This window comes from Aquila chrysaetos, chromosome 19 (genome assembly GCF_900496995.4).
Source record: "Aquila chrysaetos chrysaetos chromosome 19, bAquChr1.4, whole genome shotgun sequence".
In the NCBI taxonomy this organism is placed as follows: Eukaryota; Metazoa; Chordata; class Aves; order Accipitriformes; family Accipitridae; genus Aquila; species Aquila chrysaetos.
Genome location: NC_044022.1, coordinates 26452575 through 26462947, shown reverse-complemented (window position 1 = coordinate 26462947; position 10373 = coordinate 26452575). Strand labels below are relative to the sequence as shown.

Sequence of the window (10373 nt, the reverse complement as noted above, 5' to 3'; positions counted from 1 at the left end):
TAGCTGCTAACAAACTAAATAGTCCTTACCCAGGCTAAAGCCACACTGTTAAGAGCTTTCATCCTTCCCAAACTGAGTGGCCACATCTAAACCACTTTTGAAGAATAAGCTGTGGCCCCAGTAACCCCAAAACCATGCCTGTGAGACCAAAACTGTGCCAAAGACCTTTCCAACAATTCACTGGGGATGCACCCTGTGCTCACTTGACTAGTACAGCTGTGGCCTTAAAGAGCCGGATGGCCAAGGGCAGACCTGACTGGGGTTGGAAGTGATAAGAAGGCTGTTTCCCCCCCACAGTTTCTGCCACAGGGAAGGAGAGGGAAAGCCAGGCTTTGGGGTGTAACACAAAGCCCTTCCCTGGGATCTGACTCACCCCAGCCTCAGGGAGCGGCTGTCCTAAGGTAGCTCCTAGTCTAGACTCCTCTGTTACCAGCCTGAGGCAGGAGGAAGGGATGAGGGTTAACGGGGCCAGCAGAGACACCAAGACAAGAATTATGGGAGATTTATGTCCAACAAAGGAAAAAACCCAACCCTTTCTGATGACAGGGATAAGCTCAGCCAGTCGCCCGCACTGAGGGGAGGTGGGTTGCCAGCACCGGAGGTCTTTAAGAACAGGATGAACAAGCATTGCTCAGGAGTGACTCAAGCTGAGTTGATCCCGCTGCAGGGAAAGGGGGTGACTGAATAACACCTTGGGGACCTTGCCAGCCCGATTTTCCATGAGCCTTGCACCCCCTTGGGCAATGCCGGGACGTGATATCACACGGATCTGAAACTCCACATAGCATTTGTCTTTAATAATCAGCCACTTAGCTTAGTCCCCTGTCACCAGCAACGCAGCAGGGAGGTTTGCATTCCCCCAGTTCCCGAGGAAAGCACGTGCATCTGGATGCCACAGCTCCTCTCCTCATCTCTTCCCTCCTGGAAGAGTGTCCCTCTACAAACCCTGCCCGGAGGAGGAAGGGGAAAAGGGAAGCCACTGTGAAACAGATCCCAGGAATCTGCTCCTAAGGCAGCTGATAACCCCACAGGCACGGAGCTGGTGTTCACTGTACACACCAAGCTCATCCCAGCCGACAGCCAGGACCCCTTGCTCATGCCCACACCTCACTGTTTTGCTTATTTTCAAAGCCTGTTTGCCTGGCTGTTCGCTGCTTCCTTTTCCCTGTCCGCCCCGCTCTGGATGCATATGATCCCCTATGCCAGCTCTGTTTTGCAACCTCTTTCCCACAGCCTCCCTTCCCCCAAAAATCCCCACGAAGATTAAATGTGATTCTGCATCTCTTCCTCTGAGGGTCCCCCATAGGATGTGGCACCTCTCAGGAGGAAAACAGTTTAAAGCCTTTCTCTCTCAGTAAAAGCTGTTTGTTAAATTGTCAGTCTGTTCCTTGAGCTTTGAAGCTCTCCTCCGCTTTTGCTAATCACTTAATGCTGCAGGCCAAATGCCATCGGTCTTCCTTCAGAAATTACTGTTCCTCATATTAAGCCTCTGAGGAGTATTTGTTAAATGTCGTTAATGAAAATAATCAACTCTGCATCACTAAACCTTCAAATGCTGACAGCAGCAGATGTACAGCAGTGCTGTCCATTCAGCTGCAAGGCTCCATACAGCACCATAGGCAGGAACACACCTTCGTTAAGATTTTTAGCCCGGTTTCTTAGCTCGGGCCAAGGAGGCCTTGCAGGTCTAATGACTTCTTAATCAGCTGAACCTTTCAACTAGCCTGATGGAAAGATAGAAATCTCAAAGATATTGCACGTCAAAATATTCTGTGCAAATGGGAGCTAGGTATAACAAATGTAAATTAGTGCCTTGCACTAAACAGGATACATTACTAGACACTGGACAATCCACAAGGAACAGAGCTTCGCGGGCTCTGTGTGTAAAAGTGCAGCGTTTCAATGATGCGGTTTCCTAAACCTCCCTGCCCCTCACCTCCCAGGAGCTCACACCCAAAATTAGGCAAGAGTAGGACCTGCCCCACCACCTCTTTTACCCCTCCTCAGAGAGTTATTTAGCAGAAGTGGAAGACTTGAGATTAATTTTAAGTCCCTGTTTCACACAGCAATAGAAAATCATGGGTTAGGGGTGACCTGAAAGTTTTTGGACACAGGTGTGGGGCTGGGAAGAAGGGGTTAGCCCGAGGCTGCACGTCAGGGATTTGGGTTCCTCCAAACCCCATGGCTGTGGAACTGAGAGCTGCAGCCACCGAGCAGAAACGCGGACTGAATACCTACAAGCAGATATTACCCAGAACGGCTTAAACTAAGGGGTTGGTGTGGTACTGGCCCCCATGTTCTTGCCAGTTTATAACCTGCTGATCTCTGGAGCTCCTGGGTGTTTACAGCCAGCCAGAAAGCTGAATGGGAGTTCTCCACTGCTTGGCCTGTTGGTGTCCGGGTCAAGCTGTGCTCAAGAAGCACTGAGGAGTCCAAAAAGGAGCATGTGCTGTGGGTACAAGGAAAAAAAATCTGCAAGTAACAGCAAACCGAGATAGAAAAGGATTGTTAGTACACAGGGATTTTGTGGTGTCTTTTTAAAGACCCACCGCTTCCCGTTGTTGGAAGATGGTTGAAGGGGAGGCTGGAAGCGGCTGGAGGCAGGCAGAGGGCTGTGCCGTGCCCCACAGACACGCTCTGGGGCTGCTCAGAGCCCCCATCCAAGAGGGAGGGTCTTAAAACCTCTGAGAAACCACAGGGATTTGAAGCAGCTCCGTGAAAACTCAGGCCAGCAGGACCAACCCCAGATTACACCCTTCACCGAAGCATCCGGCAAGGCTGAAATAAAAGAGATCCCACACGCACAGCCAAGCGCGGAGGATCTTCCCCACGGCGGCCCACGGCCTAGCGAACGGCAGTTCGCTGAAGGAGCGCGCAGCCACCGTGCTCTACGCCCTTCCCGCGGCGATGGAGGGGACGCAGGCCTCCTTCAGGGCCAGTGCCCCTCCTCATGGGGCCGCTCTCCCACCACGCAGCCCCTCACACCGGGACCGCGCTCTGCGAGGTGACACCACCTCCACACCGGCCGACGCCTCACGGCTACTGAGGGGATGAGGAAGCGGCCCCGCCTTTTATAGCCGGGTGTCATGAATATTCAACAAGGAGGCGTGGCCGAGGCGGAGGCGGGGCCCGCATGTACTGACGCGGCGCGGTGCTCCTGAATATCAAGCGCGGGGGGGGGTGTGGGGGCGTGTCCCCTTATGAATTATGTGTGTGGTGGGCGGTGCCGCGCGCGCCCCAACGTTCTGTCCCTTCAAAGTGTGAGAAGATGGCGGCGGCGGGCCCCGGCGGCCGGGCCGCGGTGCCGGCGCGGCGGGGGCGGCGGCGGCGTGGGCGGACCGGGGCGGCGGCGGCGGCTGAGGAGGACGAGGTGGTGTTAGCGGTGGCGGATTGCCCGGTATGCCGCCAGGCTCTGGTAGAGGCGGTGACGCCGCCCTGCCGCCACTCGCTTTGCCTCGCCTGCTTCCAACGCTGCCTGCAGGGCCCGGGCCTCTGCTGCCCGCTCTGCCGCAGCCGCCTCTCCACCTGGGCCCGCCGCCAGCAGGCCCGACCCGAGCCCGCCGCGACGACGGCCGCCGGAGGAGGCGGGGAGCAGCGGCCGCCGGACCAAGGTGCGGCGGCGGCGGCGGCGGCGGCGGGCCTGCCCCTCCCCCTCCCCTCCGGTTCCAACCGCCGCCGGCGGCGCGAGGGGAGGCGGGGGGGGGAGGAGGAGGAGGAGGGGGGGGGCGCGAGGCGCGCGCGGGAGGGGGGGGGGGGGGGGTCTCGGCGCCGAGGGGGGCGGAGCCGGCGCGCAGGAGGGTGCGATGAGCCGGCGGGGGCTCAGCCCCGAGGGGGCGGGGCCGGCTCGGCCTGCCGGCGGCGGGGGTGCGATGAGTTTGCGGGGGCTCAGCCTCGTCCCTGCGGGGCTGAGCGGCGGCGGGTGGCGGGGCTGAGCCCGCCTTCCTCTGCAGTGGCGGGAGGGGTAGCCCGGGGACACACACACACACACACACACACACACGTTTCCCCACCACGCCATGCCTGGATCAACATCAGGCTCCCCTCGCCAACAGCATCAGCGATGGGAAGAGGTATTGGGGGGGGGGGGGGGCAGCAGGACGGTGCCCCCCTCCATAGAACATCAGCGAGATGGGAGGCGCGAAGGCCGGGCGGGAGCGGGCTGCCAGCAGCGTCTCGCCCCGTTCTCAGCCCCATGCCTGCTTGAACCCCGAAATGGCGAACGGCCAGTTATTTTTATAATAACGTTGCCCAGAAAGTGAATGGTTACGACGGTGCCCCCCCTCGGAAGGGCTGGTAAAAGTCAGGCGGGTTTCTGCCGCGTCGAGCGAGGAAAGCTTTTGCGCCGTGGGAAGTGCCGGTCCCTTGTTGGCATCAAAAAAAGTCCATCGTTTCTGAGTTCATGGCTTTGTGTCACGCGTTTCCTCCCCATCTCTCAAGCCGCCAACCTTCCTCAACTTCTAGAAAACCGCTCCCTGTGTTTTGTTTAAAATAAATCCTCGTTTGAGCCGTGGCTCTTTGCCGGTGAGAGCCGAGGCGCTGCGGAAGATGCCCACCTTGCTGCTGTCAAAACTCCCGGTGCGCCGGGATCTTCTGCCAGCACCGCGGTGCCTGTTGGTTGGAGAGGTGATGCAGCAGCGCTGGCAGAGATCGGCCGCCTCCGCTGCACCTACACCAGTGCTTCACCGACGTAGCGATGCTGGTGGGAGCCCTGTAGAGTAGACGAGGCTTTAAGCTATGGATAAATATCCTTTTAGCCATCTAGCCGTGCCCTAACCATTCCTTTTTGAACACGTTACTGGTCTCCCGGTTCATGCTTGTGTCAGCACCCTCTAATTTGCTGCGGGAAAAATTGGCAGGATGAGCTTAAACAGCTTAAATTGGTGGTTTGAACTAACCCCGCTAACCTTTGCTGGAAGCGAATTGGGAAGCCTTCGTGCAGAAGCATTTGCTGAATCAATGAACGGACGGGCTGTCCGGAGGGAGCCGAGCCAAACGGCTGGGAGCAGTTCCTCCTCCCCGGCCCAGCCGGAGGAGGGACAACTGAAACTCCCCGAGTCGATCTCTGCTCCAAGGTAGTTGTGTCAGTCATGCTTAAATATACTCGGCTTCGTTCAACCTAGCTTGAATTAGAATATCCAGCCATGCTGCAGGAATGCTTATGCAGTGTCTTGGCTGTATTTTTTTAAGGAAAAGTAGTTTTAATTCTCTGCTTGTCTTGAATTGTCTGAGATGTGTATATTTTGCAGCAAGGCACGCGGTCATCTTGTTGGTTGTCATTTCCTGCCTGCCCGAACTTCCTAAAGTTCTGGAAGTGTCTTGGAGAGAATCGTGGAGCGTCTTAGCACTGAGAAATGTGGGATGTGACCCCCAAACGCAGACAGGCACCTGCACCTGAGTGTCACCTCGTACGGCTTTGTCATGGGCACTCTAAATTGGGCTAGACTAACCCCTACTTGCGCCATACTCTGGTTGCGTTTCATACTGCAGACCTCGCTGCTGTAGAGCGGTTGAGTTAACAGCCAATGAGATCAGCTAAAATGAGCTGTAATCTTGAATGGCATTCCTGCTGCATTTCTAGCCTAGGCTCAAGCTTGTCCTTAAGCAGCACCAGATGGCTGCGTCGCACTGAAAGCTGTGAAGGTAATCAGCCACTTAGGTTGTAAGTTGGGCTAATGCCATGGAAATCAAAGGTAGTTTATCCATTACGAGTGGTAACCTACTATGTGCAGAGAGAGAGCAGTGGATGTTGTTTATTTCGACATTAGTGAGGCTTATTGGAGAACCATAGAACGGCTGAGGTTGGCAGGGACCTCTGGAGACTGCCTAGTCCAACCCCTGCTCAAAGCAGGGTCAGCAGGAGCAGGTTGCCCAGGACCGTGTCCAGTTGGGTTTTGACTGTCTCCAAGGTTGGAGACTCTGTAACCTCCCTAGGCAACCTGTACTGGTGCTTGACCACCCTGACAGTAAAAAGGTGATTTCCTATGTTAAATGGAACTTCTTGTATTTAAATTTGTGCCCATTTCCTCTCGTTCTGTCACTGGGCACCACTGAGAAGAGCCTGGCTCTCTCTTCTCTGCTGTATTCCAGCAGGTATTTAAACACATGGGTAAGATCCCCCCAAGCCTTCTCTTCTCCAGGCTGAACAGTCCCAGCTCTCTTGTATGTCTGATACTCTAGTCCCTTAATGGTCTTCATGGCCCTTCACTGGTCAAGATAAACAGTATCCACTGCTCTCCACTCATCCACTGGGCCAGTCATCTTATCACGGAAGACTACTGCGTTGGTTAAGCATGCTTTCTTTTTCATAAATCCAAGCTGACTACCCAAACACCTCCTTGTCCTTGTCTAAAAGTGGTTTCCAGGAATAGTTGCTCCATCACCTTCCCAGGGATCAAGGTGGAGCTGGCCCTGTCATTCCTCCTCCTTGTCTTTTTTGAAGGGAGGAGTGACATTTGCTTTCTTCCAGGCCTGAAGAACCTCTCCTGATCACCATGACCTTTCAAAGATAATCAAGAGTGGCCTCACAATGATGTTGGCCAGCTCCCTCAGCACTCCTGGGTGCAACCCATTAGGTCCCACGGACTTGTGTATGTCTAGTTTGTTTAAATGTTCCCTAACCTGATCCCTCCAGCGAGGGTGGGTCTTCCTTGTTCCAGCCTTTCCCCTATGTCTCAGGGGCCTGGGATTCCTGAAGCTGGTCTTAGAATCACAGAATGGTTTGGGTTGGAAGGGACCTTCAAAGAACATCTGGTTCCAACCCCCCTGCCATGGGCAGGGACACCTTCCACTAGACCAGGTTGCTCACAGCCCCATCCAGCCTGGCCTTGAACACTGCCAGGGATGGGGCATCACCCACCTCTCTGGGCAACCTGCTCCAGTCTCACCTCCCTCATTGTAAAACATTTCTTCCTTATGTCCAACCTAAACCTGCCATCTTTCAGTTTAAACCATTGCCCCTTGTCCTGTCACTATGGGCCCTGGTAAAAAGTCTCTCTCCATCTGTTTTATAAACCCCCTGTATATACCGAAAGGAGGCAATGGGCACAAACTGAGACACAAGAAGTTTCACTTGCCCTAAGAAAAAAACCTTTCACTGTGCAGGTGACCAAGCACTGGCACAGGTTGCCCAGGGAGGTTGTGGAGTCTCCATCCTCGGAGATGGACATGGACCTGGCCAGCCTAATCCTGGTGACCCTGCTTGAGCAGAGGGCTTTGGTCCCCAGAGGTCTTTGCAAACCTCAGCTATTCTGTGATTCTGTTATCAAACACTGAATAAGCTGATGTATTCAATTAAATAACTTAAAATCTGCAAATTCTTAAAAAACTGCTTGGTATGACCTCTTGACATACCTTGATTATTCCAGCTTAAATTGGCTAATTAATCATAGTTTCAAGTCTCAATTTTTGTCATTCGCTTTGGTATTCGTACATAACAGTGGACTTAAGGAGCTCTCAGACCTTGGCTGAGATTGGGGATTCTGCATTAGGTGCTATACAAATACTTGTGAAGACAAAGTCCTTGTCATGACACTTGTCAAACAAAACCAGGTAGAAGTAAGCAGAGACAACGCGTACTTGCTGCCTGTGTTGTGTCTTAGTGTGGGCTGCGTTTGCTTGCCTGCTCCTGGGCACCAGATGCCCTTCGAGCTGCCCTGCTGCCTTCAGCCTGGCCTTCCAGCTGCTGCTCCAGAAGGGTCTGGGTGGCCCCTAGGTCCCACGTGGGCATCTCGAAGCACCATGTAGCACCTGGAAAGGCACCCTAGATGCTGGTATAAAACCAAATTTTGAGCTAAAGATGCAGTAGTGGCTGTAATACTTTGCTAAGTAAGGTTTCTTATATTAAAACCGTTGCCTGGTGAAAGACTTGGAAGGCAGAGAGGTGCAGCAGATGGGAGGCTTGGAGACTGTGGGTATGTGTTTGAGGATTCAGCTAGCCAAGAAGAAGAAAGAACATAACATGTTCACGGCGAGGTGCTCAGCCTGCTTTGCAAGAAAATAAGTACCTTCATATTTCTCCCAAGGAAGATGGAATACCCTATGAATCAAGACAAAAGAAAAGGGTCTTGTGAAAAAGGACAAGCAGATGAGATTGTGGCTGTATCTTCTCAGGCAGCAGGCACAAGGCCCACCTTCAGTATCAGATACCCTCATTGATAGATTTTTGCCCGTCAATCCTGACGTTACTGTCCCAGATTATAGATGACTTAAGGGAGCTTGGAAAATTGCTGAAGGACAAGTGTTCCCCTGTGAACTGGGAAACAGAAATTCAATTTTGCAAGAAGAGGGCTTGTTAAGCTGGTCAGGAGCTTTAAACTCCTAACATGAAAGTCGTCCGGGAGGGAGAGAATAAAATGACTGCTTTTGGAAGGGACAGGGGAAGTCTGCTCCTGTACACCAAGGCAGGATCGAGTGTACCTAATTCCTCGTAGACATCTGAGTCATCCATTCATACAGAGGTGGCAGAAGGGGATCCCATGGCCACCTTTGTTTCAGCCTCTGAACACTTGAAAAGTTTTGCCTAATATCTAATAAAAATCTCCTTTGTTATAAACGCAACTGATTTCTTTTGTTTCTCTTCTGCCCGGTAGCTATGCAGAACAATTAATAACTGATGCTTTTATACAAGGGGTGGGGTATTTTTGCCAGACTTCTAACATGACTTCCCCCTCCTTCCTCCAAGTCTTTTTTTGGCTGTGGTTTCCCTCTTTCCCCACTGGACCAGACCAGTCTAGTTCTTGAGCATTTCCTGGTGATTCCTTAATTTCCTGTCATTTCTGTTCTGTAGTCTGTCAGCAGTTTTTTTGTCTCAAGACCACAGTGCTAAGAGTTTAGAAACAGCAATCCCGATGAAGCCCTTCCCTGCTACGTGAAAAGCAGTGATTTACTCCCCGTGTCAAGCTGATTAAAGTTGGCACCACCTCTTTTTTCCTCCTTATCACAGCATTGGTGTTGTATGGCTGTTTGAAGGGAATGGGTTAAATTTAAGATTGCCCAGGAAAAGAAATAAGGTAGGGGTGCCTCTGCAGGGACAGTAACAACTGTGCCATGAGACTGTCAGAGTGCTTGCACCTCCATCTCCTCCCTCGCTGTCCTCTCTCCTGTCATCCACAATACTTAAATTATTTTTAATCTACCATTCAAGCCGTTAATGAAGAGAGTGATTAGGACCAGACCCAGCACTAGCCCCAGTGGCCAATGTGAGAGGCTGTCCTGGCATGGCAGTGGATCATTAACTCTTGGAAAATAATTTTTCAGCTAGATGTGCATCCATCTGAATAGTGGTTATACCTAGACTATCTTTTTTTTCTCACTGTGCATCTAAGAATGTTCTTTTTTATGTGCTTCTAAATGAAAAAGACAAAACATGTTTGGCGTGCTGTTACTCAGGGTGCTGAGGACGGGGTTATCCTGCAAAACAGGGATATATCCAGATAATACGGGAACTAGAGGGTGAGCTGGGAATCGGCATGCAAGGAAACCTCATGGAATGAGCCTGCGTCTGCTGGAATTTCAGCTCCGTCTCGGGAACAGCCCTGCTGTACCCAACCTGGCAGCTCTGCAGGCTTGCATGTGTGTCTGGCAGCTCCAGGAGAGCACGCGAGCTTTAGTGTTTGTGCAATGCTGCGCCTGAGCTGAAGTGGTCTCCATGAGCCCCAAGGGTGTTGGCACTAAACCGTGTCTAGCAAAATTTCTTAACCCATCTTCATGAGGTTAAGAGCTATCGCTCCTTGCCCCACTCCCACTCCTGACAGCTTCCCCATCTAGGACTCTTGAGCTTCTTCCCTTCGATGCCTTCACACCACACTCCTACCTCCCCAGCCAGCTCTTCTCCTCCTTTCTCCACAGAGGCATAAGGGCAGGATTTTGAGTTCCTTTCCAGTAGCTCCTACTCTTGTATTTTCTTGCTTTATTTCTCTATGCATTTCTGTCCAGAGCAAGTTTTGGACAGTGCAGGAGGCAGTTCCTGCATGGGCTGCTCAAAAGTACATGGGTGACCCCTAACACAGCGCATCCTGCTAGTCCTTAACTCTCTCTGTAAAGAAAAATTGTGGACATCTTGGTCTCTACAGCAGGTAAAATACCCTCTCATGCCCAAGAGATGAACTCACATTGTTACTTGTTTCCCTCTCATCCCCTAATTATCCCATCAAAGAAGGAGATTGGATTGAATTAATGCAAGTTGTTCTTACAGAGTTGGTGTTAGTTTGTCGTCTGCCTGTTACCTCCCAGATACTTGCTAGTGAACTAACAATTGGTTGTAGTACCCGTTCGCGTATTGAAACTAAGCCTGCTGATTTACAGTTTTCAAGTAGCTGCTTCCCCTCTCGTTCCCCTACTTCTCCATGACCTTAAAGAAAACCCCTTTGGCTCCA

The 10373-nt window shown here is 52.2% G+C and overlaps 1 protein-coding gene across 1 annotated transcript in view; it reads left to right on the top strand.

Annotated features, from left to right (window-relative positions):
• Nucleotides 1-3268: 3268 nt before the first annotated feature.
• RNF169 (ring finger protein 169) overlaps nucleotides 3269-10373 on the top strand; it is a 28503-nt gene continuing 21398 nt past the window's right edge. Inside the window, exon 1 of the mRNA XM_030043276.2 lies at nucleotides 3269-3611. Coding sequence (XP_029899136.2) covers nucleotides 3269-3611 — 343 coding nt within the window. The remainder of the gene's footprint in view (nucleotides 3612-10373) is intronic.